Source organism: Miscanthus floridulus, chromosome 1 (assembly GCF_019320115.1).
Source record: "Miscanthus floridulus cultivar M001 chromosome 1, ASM1932011v1, whole genome shotgun sequence".
NCBI classification, from domain to species: Eukaryota; Viridiplantae; Streptophyta; class Magnoliopsida; order Poales; family Poaceae; genus Miscanthus; species Miscanthus floridulus.
Genome location: NC_089580.1, coordinates 35,180,247 through 35,197,144, shown reverse-complemented (window position 1 = coordinate 35,197,144; position 16,898 = coordinate 35,180,247). Strand labels below are relative to the sequence as shown.

The 16,898-nt window shown below is 43.6% G+C and overlaps 1 protein-coding gene across 1 annotated transcript; it reads left to right on the top strand.

Moving 5' to 3' along the window:
* The first annotated feature begins 2,241 nt into the window (after positions 1–2,241).
* Positions 2,242–16,791, top strand: LOC136479836 (bZIP transcription factor RISBZ2-like). The gene is made up of 6 exons (XM_066477592.1): positions 2,242–2,806; positions 3,526–3,619; positions 4,092–4,290; positions 4,567–4,642; positions 4,739–4,864; positions 16,271–16,791. The coding sequence occupies exons 1-6, from the start codon at positions 2,432–2,434 to the stop codon at positions 16,625–16,627; spliced, it is 1,227 nt and encodes a 408-aa protein (XP_066333689.1). The 5' UTR covers positions 2,242–2,431; the 3' UTR covers positions 16,628–16,791.
* Positions 16,792–16,898: the final 107 nt, after the last annotated feature.

Below are 16,898 nucleotides of genomic sequence, written 5' to 3'. Positions count from 1 at the left end.
CAACCGTGTCCACGTCACGTTGTAGTCGAATCGTGATTCGCCTATATTGACGCCATGTCACCGTCGCCATATAGTATGTCCTGACATTTGGATTTTGGAGGTTCGTCTAATCCTTCCTTTCAATTCGGTTGATCATGTAAGATTGGTGAACGCCACGTGTTAAAAGAGGCCACCATTAGATTTTATTTTTTTTATTAAGCATACTAACCACTCAAGATGAAGGCAGTGTTCGGCTGGCTGGTAACCGGCTGGCTGGCTGGCCAGCCACCTCACGAAATTACTGTTCACGTCCTGCCAGAACAGTATTTTCCTCTCACAACAATCAACCGGAACAGTATTTTTCAGTCCTGCCGAACAGGCCCGAAGATGACAGTTTGTTCTATGAGTTTTTTTGGGTTTGGTTTAACTTTGAGCTAAATTGGTAAAATGGATATTTTATACATAATTTCATAGTTTATCACAAGGAAAAAATTTAGAAGACGACAAAAATAAACTCTTAGATAGTTGCAACCGTCTAGTTCATAGTTCATACTGGCTCGATATCAACTACTCCCTCCGTAGTCCGTCCTATAATATAGTCTATCTAAAATTCAAAATTTGTACCTAATTATAAGGGATTTTAGGGGATAAGAGATAGTTTTGCATTAGATAGAAGCGCAAATTTGATACATATTGTACAATTACTTACCATTTATCAACCCGTCTCCATTAATCACGCTGATGATAACTCAACTAGGAAATAAGGTAAGGGTACACGTATCTTTTGTATTCTCTCTTAATTTATTCTAAAATATCTAAAATACACTTAACATGACAGGGAGATACTCCATTCGTTCCAAATTACAAGACATTTTGGTGTTTCTTGATACATTATGTTTATTACATATCTAGACATAATATATTTCTAAGTGTATAGCAAAAGCTACGTATCGAAAAAAGACCAGAACGTCTTATAATTTAGAGTGGAGGAAGTACTAAATTTCTTGAATTTTCTTTCGTACAAAAAAATAAACTAGTAAATACATGCCATTTATAATTTCTCATTTCTACAGAAAATACACATTTAAGAAAAAAATCTCAAATTTTGTTTGGTGCGAGGAAAAAACAGCACATGCCATTTAGAAATTCTCATTTCTACATAAAAATAGACACAAACTACACATTTAAGGAAAAAAAGAGAGAAGAGATTAATACTTTCATATACATCCGTCCCAAAATAACTACACATCTTTACAAGAAGCTAAACTTTTTAAAATTTAATAGATTTATAAAAACTTTTATCTAAAAAAAGAGAGAAGGGTGGGCCTGGTGCAAGCAGTAGAGTCTTACCGCCTATGACCGGAAGGTCCCGGGTTCGAGTCGCGGTCTCCTCGCATTGCACAGGCGAGGGTAAGACTTGCCACTGACACCCTTCCCCAGACCCCGCACAGAGCGGGACGCTCTCTGTACTGGATACGCCTTCTTTTTATAAAAACTTTTATCTAAGATTTATATCTCTTAATATGTTTATTATGAAAATATATTTTCCTTTGTCCGTGATATCTAGAGTCAGTCCTCAACATGTCATTTATTAGTACTATATGGTGGTATATATAGATAAAAAGGAGCTTTCCAATGAGAAAAGAGGCGTGTATAAGGAAAAAAAAAAGATTCATTGTCCAAATAAAGGACAAACATTTTTAAAGTAAAACTGGCGTGCGCGTACCCGCGTAGAGGCGTGAAAGCCGACCGTGCTGACTTTATTTAGAGAGAATTCCTTATTTGACACTGGGAAAATGAGTCGTTCCTTTTTTGGCCCTGAAATTTTCTTCGTTCCCTATTTGACACCCACTTCAACTTTCGTTCCTAATTTGACACTGCCGTCAAATCCGTTAGCTAACGGTGTTAACTGGCCGTTAAAAAGACGTTTTTGCCCCTAGAAAAAAAACGGCGAAGCAAATTTGAGAGGAAAAAAAACCTGTGCCCGCCTCTGATGCATGCGCCCAGCTACAAAAAAAAAAGACGCATGTTTTTTTTTCCTCTCAAATTTGCTTCGCCGTTTTTTTTTCTAGGAGCAAAAACGTCTTTTTAACGGCCAGTTAACACCGTTAGCTAACGGATTTGACGGCAGTGTCAAATTAGGAATGAAAGTTGAAGTGAGTGTCAAATAGGGAACGAAGAAAATTTCAGGGCCAAGAAAGGAACGACTCATTTTCCCAGTGTCAAATAAGGAATTCTCCCCTTTATTTACTTACAGCCACCGTCCCACCCCATCTTCTCTTCTTCCCCTCTTCGGCTCTTCCCTTCCATTTTTTTCTCTTCTCTTCCACCAAACCAAGCCCGGCCAGAGAAATTTCTCCCAAATTTCAGATCAAATCCTCGAATCCTTCGACACCTAGCCAAACCCCCGGAGAATTCTCCAGAGTAGCGTCGCGATCCGGCTCGATCCGGCATGGAGCGCGTGTTCTCCGTGGAGGAGATCCCCAACCCCTACTGGGCCCCGCCGCACCCTCAATCGGCGGCCGCCGGCGCTGTTGCTCCACCAGGTGGAGGAGGAGGAGTGGGGGACGCGGCGGGCGCGATGAACCGGTGCCCGTCGGAGTGGTACTTCCAGAAGTTCCTGGAGCAGGCCGTGCTCGACAGCCCGGGTCCCGTCGCCGGCGTCGGTAGGGGCAGCGTTGGGGCTGGAGCTGAGGCGGCGGAGAGCAAGCCGCTTGGGGCCGCGGCCCCGGCGGCCGCCTCGAGCTCGGTTGTTGACCCCGTCGAGTACAACGCGATGCTCAAGCAGAAGCTGGAGAAGGACCTCGCTGCCGTCGCCATATGGAGGGTACGGTCACTTGCCTTTAGCTGCAGCTCACCTGCAATGCTGTTTGGTTCGAATGGTCAAGGCTTATAGTAGCTTGTTTGCGTTCTTATGTGGTCAGTCTATGATATACATGGTGCTGCACTGCTGCGCAACCGCATAGTTTTTTTTAGAGATTTCTAGAGATCTAGAGGACACGGAACAGCCAGCAGTCCAGCGCAATATCTCATATTCCTAGCCCTTTGCAATGAGATAGTGGTGCAAGTGATCATGTGCTTTTAGGACTAGGGAAATGCGGAATTCGTGGAGAATTCGTGCATTTATATGACATTAGGTTATTGCAGTATTGTAAGCTGATGATTCCTGGCATTTCATGTGTGGGTGGTTAAATGCAACTGCTGTCGTGCAGTGGTTCATAGGTGATTGTACACTATTTGAATTGTGAATAGTATCAGCTTGATTTGTCTCCTATACGTTTTTGTTGTTATATACTCTTGGGAATTATATGAGCCTGGCTTATCAGAATATATAGCTACTGGATGTGTTTATCAGAACTTCATGGTTGAAGCATCGAGTTATCTTTCCTCAACGTCTGTTATCGAGTGATTTCCCATTTTTGTGCCCAGCATCAAGTACGACAGTAATATGAGTGGGAGCCCAATATGCATGGTTTCAATTTTCTCCTAGCACTCTTTCTGTGTTTACGTTTATATCTAATATTTCTGATACCATTTTATCCACAGGCTTCTGGTGCAGCACCTCCAGATCGTTCTGCAGCTGGTTTTTCCTTGTCAAGTGTGGATGTTCCGCCTGCAGCTCCTCTTAAACCCATCGGAGGTAATCATCCAGTCATCATTCTGCTGCGTCTTCAAACTGATTGTGAAACATGGCTCAGATGAGCTTATGTTTCAGTGTTCTATACTCGTGTAATAGGTATCAGACCTTCAGTTCCTCTGTCCTTGTCCTTGTAAGCCTCATTTTTTTGTGAGGTTGCTTGCTAGTATCCATTTGCGGTTGACTTAGTAAATCATGGGAAACTTGATATTCTGTTGTGAGTTTTCAAAACAAAACGCATTGTGATTGTGAGGCCTTTATGGTTGTATCCTTATGGTATGCCATCCATTACTATGCAAGGTTATGCACTTTGCTTCACAATTGGACCAAGTAGCCGACTCACGATTTCAATGACATAGTGCTATTTTAGTTGAGTAAACATGCACACACTTTAAATGCTAGCCTTTTAACTTATGTATGACATCTGGTTGAATGACTGAACTATGGTCTCGATTGGATCTTGGGCACGTATCAGGTACTGGAAGTCTAGTTCAAAACAAGCTAGGTGGTGCTCCAGGTGGGGGATCAGGTCCACATGTAGTACAAAATGCCGATATCCCTATTAAGCAAACCACTAGCTCTTCCTCACGAGAGCAGTCAGACAATGATGACATGGAAGGAGATGCTGAGACTACTGGAAATGCAAAGCCTGTTCAACAAAGACTACAGAGAAGGTGATCTTTTATTTTTCCCTGTTTGTGAAATGTATGTGCGTCATGACTTTACTTTATAGCCCACGTTGTATATTTGTGCCATGATAATTATAATCTGTATTGCCATTGTTTTCTTATATGCTATATTATTATTTAGTGGACCAATTCTCAAGTAGAGTGGTCTGCTTGTTTTTGAGGTTGGCAATACTTTTAGCCTTATTACTGGTGTTGGCTTGGTGCCACAACCATACACATGTAACTCTTGGGGTTGAGGCCAGTTTTCCTGACTGTTTCCAGGAAGCAATCCAACCGAGAATCAGCCAGGCGTTCGAGAAGCAGAAAGGCAGCTCACTTGAATGAACTGGAGGCACAGGTCTGATGGGTTATGCTATTGTTTTACGTGTTGAAAAATTCTAAATGTTCTTGGGGTCTTGGCTAATGAGTTAGATCTGTGGATGTGTTGTTACAGGTAGCACAGTTAAGAGTTGAAAACTCTTCGCTGCTAAGGCGACTTGCTGATGTTAATCTGAAGTTCAATGAGGCTGCTGTTGACAATAGGGTGCTAAAGGCAGATGTTGAAACCTTAAGAGCAAAGGTACGCTGCTTTGTCTGCGCTGTTTGAGCCCTGCATCTGTTGAATTGGGCACTTAGGGTTGTTTCATTCGCTAGCACTAGGTGAATCAGAATCACACCCTAGATTTTAGAGATAATCCAGGGCCATCACATAGTACAGACCTTCCATACATAATTGGATGTTCTTGGTGAAAGGACCTAGGATGCCGCCTAGAGGGGGGGGTGAATAGGCGTTTCTGAAAATTAACACCTTTAAATGCGGAAACAATTAGAAAGGGGAGTTTCCAAAATGGAAACTCCAAATTAAGAGTACTACCACCCCTCACAAGTTAGCCACAAAGTAAACAAGGTATAAAGAATATATCTAGAAGCTACAACCCTGCAACACCAAGTTAGAACAGAGAATAAATATTTTCAGTGCAGGCAGGAAATACCGGACGTGTCCGGTATGAATACCGGACGTGTCCGGTATACACGATTTCTGCAGATCAGTCCCGAACTTGCTCCTTTCGTTTTCTATCTTCAAACCAAACTGCAGGTACCTAATAGAGATGACAATATACACAAAGAACCTGCAGCACAGCTAGAGCAACACAAATATCAAATGGAATGCGAATTAAGACACGATATTTGTTTTACCGAAGTTCGGACTCGTTCGAGTCCTACTCTCCGTTGAGGGGGCTGCGGGCGACCCAGCGAAGGTCAGCCCTAGAGGGTACCACGAAGGTCACTCTAGCCGGAGTCTTTTCCAACTCCTTTTCCTCCTTCCACTAAATGATTCCGAGGCGGCGGAATCGGCCGTTACAAACTTTCCGAAGCAACCACAATCTCTCGGTTGCTCTCCGGCGACGCCTAGCCGTCTAGGACCGAAGAGTCCAAGAGTAACAAATGCGAATCACGAGATTGACAATATGCACAAGTGCTCAAGTGGTGGCTTGCTCTCTTTTTCAAATTCTCTCTTAACCCATAAATTGATTTTGCAATTTGGATCACACACTCACTAAGAGAGGGTTGGCAAGGCTCAAAAACGTGTGTCTTACTCAGCAGAATCAGCAGCCTCCAAAGGTGGAGGCTTGGGGGTATTTATAGCCCCCTTGAAAAACTAGCCGTTTTATAGCCGTTGCAATACCGGACACGTCCGGTATGACTCACACTGCGCCAACGGTAACTAAGTTACAGTGAAGTTGTGAGGCATCGGAACTCCCGAAGAAAGCCGGGACTTTCGACCGTCGGAACTCCTGACTCAAGTCGGAACCCCCGACCCTCAGTAATTTTGAAAAACATGTAACTGAGTTAAAGTTAGTGAGGTGTCGGAACTCCCGACATATGTCGGAACTCCCGACCGTCGGAACTCCCGACATACGTCGGAACTCCCGACCCTCACGGCTTTTGAAAACTAGCCGTTGGCTTCTGGTCATCCATACCGGACACGTCCGGTATGCATACTGGACATGTCCGGTATGACCAGGACAGTGATCCCTCCAGGTCTGTTAAAGTGCGACACGTCGGAACTCCCGACCTATGCCGGGACTCCCGATCGTCGGAACTCCCGACCTATGTCGGAACTCCCGACAAACCAACCCGAGAACAACAATTTTACAGCTGCTGGACAAATACCGGACACGTCCGGTATGAATACCGGACATGTCCGGTATTGCCAGACCAGCAACAAATCAGTTAGCTCTTTTGTCGCTCAAATTCTCAAAACTCACATGGGTTGGCTTGAGCACTTATGAAACATTATCTATCAACATGATGCATCCCTCTTAATAGTACGGCATACCTATTAAACTCAAGATAAACAGAAATATGAATTTGTACCACTTGAGTTGTTCTTTTGAATTGATGCCGTCCCTTCCAATCTTCATCAAGTAAGGGTGCTAACATGTTGATGTTGATCTTTTCACTTGAGCATAGCCATCTTGAGCATGTGACTTGATTCCATTCATCAAGTTTGAATAATCCCAAATGTATCAAGTCACTTCCATCAAATACTTCATTATAGATTTGATCCTTCACATCAATATGACCATCTAAGCTTGATTAGTACCTCAACTAAATGCAAGTACTTTCTTCTTCACCCTAGCTAGGTTCTTCGGCCGCCAAGCCGTCGCTTGCCCTTCACCCTTGCTTAGTACCTCGAAGCCTTTCCTTGCTATCTTCACCATCTCAAGCCATCAAGTCACATCTTGTGTTGAATCATCCATTCATATGTATTGTTATCTTTTTCATTTTAATTTAGCAAGCTTCAAATATGAGACCATTCCATATGCAATCCCTCATGTCTCATTAACTAATAATCACAAGCTTGCTTTCACATAGTAAATGGAAATCCCACAATAAATAAGCCTTCACATGAATTCCATTTGCATTGTTGTCTTGTGCTTGAACTAGATTGTTTATACAACAACACATCATTTTGGCTTCCATTAAGTACCTGTGAGATAACCTATTACCTGTTCACACTTAGCAAACGGGTTAGTCCTTTAATCACGTTGTTATTCAATCATCCAAAACCCACAAAAGGGCTAGATGCACTTTCAATCTCCCCCTTTTTAGTGATTGATGACAACTTGATTAAAGCTTACAAAATGATATTAACATTTAAACTTTTGGGTTCAATGATTTATGAGAGGCTCCCCCTTAATATGTGCTTATGATTAGAATCCACAAAATGACCTCACATTTCAATTGCACATACTAAAACAAATAAGAGACTCCCCCTAATTCATTGCATCCGTGGGGTGCATGTGTGTGTGACAAAGTGAAACCGTGATGCATATGACATGATATATCATACAAGAATAAATATAAAGGCATTACATCAAATATTTTCATTCTAGCATGCATAGTCCTTATGAAAATAAATATGACACATGTAATTCACACATAGCACTCATTACAAATTTTCTCAAGTCCAGAAACCACTGATATATATAGATAAAGATCAAGTAAGTCTCATCTCTCACATGATACAATCTATCTCAAATCCAAGATACATCAATGAAGCTCAAAAACAAACTACAGCCTGCAGTACATATCTTCAGGTACAAAGATAAGCAAATGAAACTATCGTGAAGCTTTAATCAGTCTCTCTCCCCCTTTGTCATCTATCACCACAAAGGTCCAACAATGACATACTATGGACAAAGGGGCTACAAGCTGTCACGGAAAGCTGAGATCACTCATCATCATCATCTCGACCAGCATCCTCATCATCTGAGCGTGCAACACCGGCTGGACGAGAACCACCCGCACCAGACGCGTCATAGCCACCAGACCCGTAGAAGCCACCACCACCTGTCAGGTCACTCCACCAATCTGTAGCATAGTCGTCTGCAGTGCTGGGACGTGGCTGAGAGTGAGTAGGCACACGAGCCTGAAGTGGTAGAGTGTCAGGGTGCTCAGGTGCCTGCTGCTGCTGCTGTTGCTGTATGAACTCAACATACTCTCTATCATATCTAGCCTGCTGCTGCTCCTCAGTCTCAGGCTCACTAGCTGCCTCATCTGATAGAGGAGACCTAGGAGGATCAAGCTCAAGATTAGAAGCAATTTGCTTCAAAGTCCGAGTGTTCTTTCTCCTAGCCTCCCTCTCCTTCTGCTGCCTAGTCTGGATGTCACGGCACATCCCAAATATGGAGCTGAAAAGCCTACGGATAGGCGAAGGAAGACTGCCACGGCGTGAAGTAGAACGTGAAGGAGCACGTGGTGAAGGTGAAGCTCCTGCTGGTGCACCACTCTCAGGTGCATCTGCCTCTGGTGCTGCTGCTGCTGCTCCTGGTCCTGCTGGAGGTAACCCTGTCTCAGGCAAATCTGTAATAATCTTCAGGGCCTTGTGAATCTTATCATACTCAAATGTGTGCCCTGTCACCTGCTCAATCATATGCATGATATAAGGAGCAAAACCACAGCCCTTGAGGGGCCTCTCTCCAACACTCCTGATCTCGGACCAAATAAAGTCAAACACGCTGAAGGGCCGAGCATCAGGTGCCATCCTGTGGAGTAGGTTCCTGGAGTAATCAGCAATGGTGCCCTTGTCTCCACCCTTGCAGTCAATAGTCTTCCTGAACATCCTGTCCAGGTACCTGTAGGTAGGGTGAAGACCTAGAACCTTCCCCACAGCTCCTCTCTGACCACCAGGAGGATACATATATGCGAGCTGCTCAGGAGGTAACACCTGCTCGGTGTGGATCCTGTCCCTCTGGAGATCATCCTCAGAGAAACCAAGCTGGGCGGCAAATACATCATAGTCAACACTGTACCACTGGCCCTCAAGCATCCAGTGCATACGCCGCTCATCCTCCTCAACAAATAGAGTAGCATAGAACTGAGCTACAACCTCTGTGTTCCAATCATGCTGGAACTCCATGATCTCATAGACCCCAGTGCGCTGGCAAATGGCAATGGCATGATCAACTGAGGCCTTCTGCAACTCTGTAACGTACTGCCAGTCAATCCACTGAGACCTGGCAATCACAGGGTTCCTGGTGAGAATCACACTGGAGTAGAAGTCCAGGTGAAAGGCTGTCTGGAAGCGGTGATCGTACTGAACCTTAGGTAAGCCCCTCGGATCAACCCTTCGCTCATCTCTAGCTCTCCTGGTCATACCCTTTCCTCTGTAATCAACTCTGGGAACATAGGAGGGCACATTGGGCAGACGTGTCTCAAGAAGACCATAATGCATCCCTTGACCAGGCTGGTGCTGAACTGGAGGAACTGACTCCTCCTCAATCTCCTGCTCCTCATCTGAGCTGTCACCATCTGATCCTCTATCAGTGCTCTTCCTCTTTCTTTCATCTCTAGACTCCACTCTGAACTCATCAGTATCTGTGTCAGAAGAAGAGCTCCCGGACCCCTCTGCATACTGAGCTGCTGCACTAGTGGCAGCCCTGGTGGACCTCCTGCTGGTCGGCTGAAATCCAGGATGCATATCCTGTCTCGCCTTCTTGTACTTCTCAAGAGCTGGATCATGCCTGTGCTTGGACCTCGGCTCCTGTCGTCCACTCATGGCTGCTGTCCTGTATCCAAAGATTTCCAAAGAATTTTAGATACATGCCCATAGCTTATAATTAGACATAGATTCTTTCATCCAAGGTTTTACAATCACCTCGACACACCATTGTCACAAGGTTTGCAAAACGTAGATACAAAAGAAACTAAGCCTAACAAACCATTCTAGATAGGATTGAGTCAGAGATCAGCAGGCAGTCTGCTCTGCTGGGCCATACCGGACACGTCCGGTATGGGCGACCAGCAACCCTAAGCGGGGTTTCTCGATTCAAACCACCACGGATCAATTCCAAATTTTGGGCATTGTTTCTATATCACCAATGCAGCATATTCACCGAAGGAATTTCCAAATCATGCATTAACCATGTAGATCGGACGAGGTCCGTGATTTAGGGTACCTTGAGAGGAGAGAAGAGAGAGCGATGTGAAATCTAAATCCACGGGCCTTCAATCCTTGATCCAAGCTTTCTCCAATGCAATCTCCCTCTCTCTCTTTTCCTTGGTGAAATCCTTGGTCGCCTTAGGGGAGAAGAAGGGCGTTGGCTGGTTGGTTTGGAGGAGGCAAGTCTGTTTGGGCCGAAGGGGTACCCTCTGTTTTTATAGTCCCGCTCATACCGGACACGTCCGGTATACGCGGGCTGGCCCAAATAATTCCAAAATGTGTTCTCACTCTTACAAACCCTTTCTCTGTTGTTGCTCAGTCCAAAAAGATGTATGATCTTGATCCAAACCGAGTACTATCACTTTTCTTATCGAATGCCATCAATTTATTTTCTCTTTTCCAAATAAATGGCATAATCAATATTTGCTTGCTTGAGAGAGATAAAGTGAGACATAGTAGATTGTGGACTTAAGAGAGCCATGTCATGTGTGATTAGCTGATCAAACAATCAAGGAGAGCTATAATCATCACATGGCAAGGCTAGGTCACAAAGACCAAGATTCAAATAGTTTTTCAAATTCACACTTCCTACTCATGCTAGATAGGGATTTTGAAAAACATCTCTCCAATGTCACACAAATGCACATTCTAATATATAAAGGGCCTTAGATGCACTTACAATACATGTATGTAAAAACATACCTTTGCCTTGAGCCCACAAGAATACCACTAAGAAGACACATGGCATGATAATCTTTATGTTGACCTTGATTGTCAAGTAATCATGCTTGATACAAATTCAATTTTTTTTATCCAAAGGACTACAAAGAGTGCTAGATAAATTTGTTAGTCTACAATGGTGCAAAATAGAAATTTAGCTCCCCCTAAATAAGTGCTTCAAGTATTTTGAATGACTTTCAACAAGCACTTTTATTCTGATAAGAAATTGAGAGCCAATTTTTATTTTGACCATAAACCAAATAAGATTGCCATATTTAAAAGTGAGTTTAAGAGAAGCTCACAAACCACTCAGATTTGATAAAACACAAGCTTCTGAGTATGTTAGGGATATATGAAGAAATGTATGGATCGAATACTCAGTTGCACCACAATTAGTGTTCTGGTCCATGCAATACCGGACATGTCCGGTAGTATACCGGACACGTCCGGAATACACAGAACAGAAACACTGCCTTTCTGTCCCTGGCCATACCGGACACGTCCGGAAGTAATACCGGACACGTCCGATAGGTTCAGGACAGAACCAATTAATTCACTGCATGTAATTTTTTTGTTTAGCTTTATTATTTATTGTATACTAGCATCTCAACAGATAAAATACTCTACTAGAAAACGATCAAAAGCATCATATGGCAAACATGATAAATCTCAAGTGAAATTAATTAGCCACTTTCATTATTTCACAAATGTACCTATTTGTGAACTATAGAACACGAAACAAATAAAGTGGCTATCCTACAAGGTTTAGGTACTTGTTACCAATGGTGAGGATGAAATCTATGATATGTTCATTGAATTATCTTCGGGTCAACCATATAAGAGATTATGATGAGAATTGGTTGATAGATTGAGTGAATATTGTCAATTTGCTTGCTCAACCACCCCGATAGCTTCATCTCATCACCAAGTACCTATTTCATTAACCTAAGCACACTTTGGTACCCAACTCTTGTTGGGTCCTTTTGAGTTAGTCAACAAGTGCTTAGGTACCCAAATGGCTTTAGCATTAGTTTGTGGTGAACACATCACCTTACTAGTGCTAACTCCATTTGTGGTCTTCCTAAGCATATCATTATAAACAAATGTGTTTGGCTTAGGAGTTTTACCATTTGGGCATTCATAGCTTAGATGCCTCTTTATTCTACAAGCATAGCATATGCGGCCTTTGTGTGCTCTATGCTTGATTTGCTTGTATGGACATCTATCAACCTTGTGGCCCATCTCATTGCACCCATAGCATCTTCTAGTTGCAACTTGGGCTTCCTTTCTTGCTTCTTTGTACATTGGGCATTTCTTGGTAGAAGCCTTTTGATTGGCGGCTTCAACTTTGTCGGCCCAACTCTTGTGTGGACACATAGCCCACTCATGTCCATACAATCCACAACCATAGCACATCCTTTTTTTATGTTTCTTGCTCTTGGTTGTGTTGGCCTTGCTTGAGATGTGATTCTTTTGTTGGGCTTTGGAGGAAGCAAGGTTTGAACCCTTCTCAAGCTTCTTCACCATGTTATCACGGTTATCTTGAGAAGGTTGTGCTTTCTCCTTACCCTTCAACCGAATCACATCTTTCTTTAATCTTTGCACTTCTTCTTTGAGCTCTATGTTTTCTATAAGATTTAGCTCAATCGAAGATTGGCTTGCTTGAGTAGCACATTCATTAGTACAAGAAATATTTAATTGAGATGGTGTACTAGTGAGCGGATGTATGAGAGGTTGAGAGAACTTTACCGATGTAATCACAACCTCATGAGCCACCTCAAGCATGATGCTTGATTCTACTACTTCCTCATGAGAGCACTTTAGATGAACATAATTTGCTTGTAGCTCATTATACTTGCTTGATAGTTCATCGAGCCTTGCCTTGAGCTCAAAGTTTTCCTTCTCTAGTTGTGAAACACTAGAAGAGGAGTTAGTAACTAAAGCATGCTCAATTGACAATTTTTCATACCTCTCATTTATTGCCTTTAGCTCTTGCAATTTGGAGATGAGAAACTTTTCTTGATTTTGAAGCGATTGCTCTTGCTTCTCAATCTCTTCTTCAAGCTCATCATTCTTTTCAACTATCTTTATGATGATGAACTTGTCTTTATGGTTGAGATGATCAAGGTTGTAGTTGTCTTCAACTTCAACATCACTCTTATCTTGATCATCTATTTGTGCTTTCTCCTTTTCTTGATCTTTCTTGTTATTCTTCTTCTTGCTTTTCTTGGCCATGAGACACAACTGATGAGTATCATGGGATACTGAGGTTGACTCATCACTTGGTCGCCATCGGGCTTGAGCATCGCTGCAAACAGCTGCCTGCTGGTCTGCTGCCTCGGCCATACCGGACACGTCCGGTAGGAATACCGGACACGTTCGGTATGTGCAGGCAGACATCACGTCATGTGCTGCTTGCACTTCTTGCTCCGGCTCGGTGCTCGTGAGGTCTTGTGAGGCTTCTTTGCTGCATGAAGACACAATGGACATACTTTCCATTGACTCGACCTCAAGTGCATCATCGCATTTGGATTCTCCATATAACTCAACGAGTTTGGTCCAAATGAGATGTGCACTTTTCGGAGGTGGTTGTCCATTGAATATTGCCTCATCTTGAACCTCTGCACTCAATGTACTCAAAATGATATTAATAGCTTGAGCATTGAGTTGCACGCATATCTCTTCCTCTTTCGATAAATTCTTATAGTTGTTCCAATCAACTATAGAAAGAGGTATGCTTGCAAACACAATATGCTCAACAATAGGACTAATATGTCTAAAAGCATTGAGTACATGAATTGACCAAGGTAGAAAGTTTGAACCATCATTTTGGAGAAGCACCGGTTCCGACTTGATAGGCGTCGACATCCTTTTCTCACGGCGGTGAAGCTTTAGGTGAGAACCTAGCTCTGATACCAATTGAAAGGACCTAGGATGCCGCCTAGAGGGGGGGTGAATAGGCGTTTCTGAAAATTAACACCTTTAAATGCGGAAACAATTAGAAAGGGGAGTTTCCAAAATGGAAACTCCAAATTAAGAGTACTACCACCCCTCACAAGTTAGCCACAAAGTAAACAAGGTATAAAGAATATATCTAGAAGCTACAACCCTGCAACACCAAGTTAGAACAGAGAATAAATATTTTCAGTGCAGGCAGGAAATACCGGACGTGTCCGGTATGAATACCGGACGTGTCCGGTATACACGATTTCTGCAGATCAGCCCCGAACTTGCTCCTTTCGTTTTCTATCTTCAAACCAAACTGCAGGTACCTAATAGAGATGACAATATACACAGAGAACCTGCAGCACAGCTAGAGCAACACAAATATCAAATGGAATGTGAATTAAGACACGATATTTGTTTTACCGAAGTTCGGACTCGTTCGAGTCCTACTCTCCGTTGAGGTGGCTGCGGGCGACCCAGCGAAGGTCAGCCCTAGAGGGTACCACGAAGGTCACTCTAGCCGGAGTCTTTTCCAACTCCTTTTCCTCCTTCCACTAAATGATTCCGAGGCGGCGGAATCGGCCGTTACAAACTTTCCGAAGCAACCACAATCTCTCGGTTGCTCTCCGGCGACGCCTAGCCGTCTAGGACCGAAGAGTCCAAGAGTAACAAATGCGAATCACGAGATTGACAATATGCACAAGTGCTCAAGTGGTGGCTTGCTCTCTTTTTCAAATTCTCTCTTAACCCACAAATTGATTTTGCAATTTGGATCACACACTCACTAAGAGAGGGTTGGCAAGGCTCAAAAACGTGTGTCTTACTCAGCAGAATCAGCAGCCTCCAAAGGTGGAGGCTTGGGGGTATTTATAGCCCCCTTGAAAAACTAGCCGTTTTATAGCCGTTGCAATACCGGACACGTCCGGTATGACTCACACTGCGCCAACGGTAACTAAGTTACAGTGAAGTTGTGAGGCATCGGAACTCCCGAAGAAAGCCGGGACTTCCGACCGTCGGAACTCCTGACTCAAGTCGGAACCCCCGACCCTCAGTAATTTTGAAAAACATGTAACTGAGTTAAAGTTAGTGAGGTGTCGGAACTCCCGACATATGTCGGAACTCCCGACCGTCGGAACTCCCGACATACGTCGGAACTCCCGACCCTCACGGCTTTTGAAAACTAGCCGTTGGCTTCTGGTCATCCATACCGGACACGTCCGGTATGCATACCGGACATGTCCGGTATGACCAGGACAGTGATCCCTCCAGGTCTGTTAAAGTGCGACACGTCGGAACTCCCGACCTATGCCGGGACTCCCGATCGTCGGAACTCCCGACCTACGTCGGAACTCCCGACAAACCAACCCGAGAACAACAATTTTACAGCTGCTGGACAAATACCGGACACATCCGGTATGAATACCGGACATGTCCGGTATTGCCAGACCAGCAACAAATCAGTTAGCTCTTTTGTCGCTCAAATTCTCAAAACTCACATGGGTTGGCTTGAGCACTTATGAAACATTATCTATCAACATGATGCATCCCTCTTAATAGTACGGCATACCTATTAAACTCAAGATAAACAGAAATATGAATTTGTACCACTTGAGTTGTTCTTTTGAATTGATGCCGTCCCTTCCAATCTTCATCAAGTAAGGGTGCTAACATGTTGATGTTGATCTTTTCACTTGAGCATAGCCATCTTGAGCATGTGACTTGATTCCATTCATCAAGTTTGAATAATCCCAAATGTATCAAGTCACTTCCATCAAATACTTCATTATAGATTTGATCCTTCACATCAATATGACCATCTAAGCTTGATTAGTACCTCAACTAAATGCAAGTACTTTCTTCTTCACCCTAGCTAGGTTCTTCGGCCGCCAAGCCGTCGCTTGCCCTTCACCCTTGCTTAGTACCTCGAAGCCTTTCCTTGCTATCTTCACCATCTCAAGCCATCAAGTCACATCTTGTGTTGAATCATCCATTCATATGTATTGTTATCTTTTTCATTTTAATTTAGCAAGCTTCAAATATGAGACCATTCCATATGCAATCCCTCATGTCTCATTAACTAATAATCACAAGCTTGCTTTCACATAGTAAATGGAAATCCCACAATAAATAAGCCTTCACATGAATTCCATTTGCATTGTTGTCTTGTGCTTGAACTAGATTGTTTATACAACAACACATCATTTTGGCTTCCATTAAGTACCTGTGAGATAACCTATTACCTGTTTACACTTAGCAAACGGGTTAGTCCTTTAATCACGTTGTTATTCAATCATCCAAAACCCACAAAAGAGCTAGATGCACTTTCACTTGGTCATTCTGATGTAATGTGGGACTGCATCATGTTTTCAGGTGAAGATGGCAGAGGACTCAGTGAAGCGGGTAACAGGCATGAATGCATTGTTCCCAGCTGTGTCTGATATGTCGTCCCTCAGCATGCCATTCAATGGCTCCCCTTCTGACTCCGCCTCTGATGCCGGCGTCCCCATTCAAGATGACCCGAACAGTTACTTCGCCAATCCAAGCGAAATTGGAGGCAACAACAATTACATGCCAGATATAGCTTCCTCGGCTCAAGAGGACGACAATTTTGTCAATGGGGCTGCGGGCAAGATGGGCAGAACAGCCCCGCTGCAGCGGGTGGCAAGCCTGGAGCACCTCCAGAAGTGGATGTGCGGAGGGCCGGCTTCATCCGGGTCGACCTCCTAGGTTTCCCCTCCACTGGATATGAAAAAGACCCTGATGCCTAACGGCAAGAATGATAAATTAACAATTTCAGCATACTTTGTAGTGGACATTGCTAATCCTGCGATGCGCATTCGTTCCTTGTGGACTTATGGGTCAAGTGCTATTGACTTATTTTGCATTCTTCATGTGGATCTCTGCTCTCTGGTGCCTGTGTGCTAACGGCTATCTGCTGCTCATTGCAGTGAGCAGAACAAATTCAGTTTCCATCGACGAGCACGCCCAGTGCCTTTCG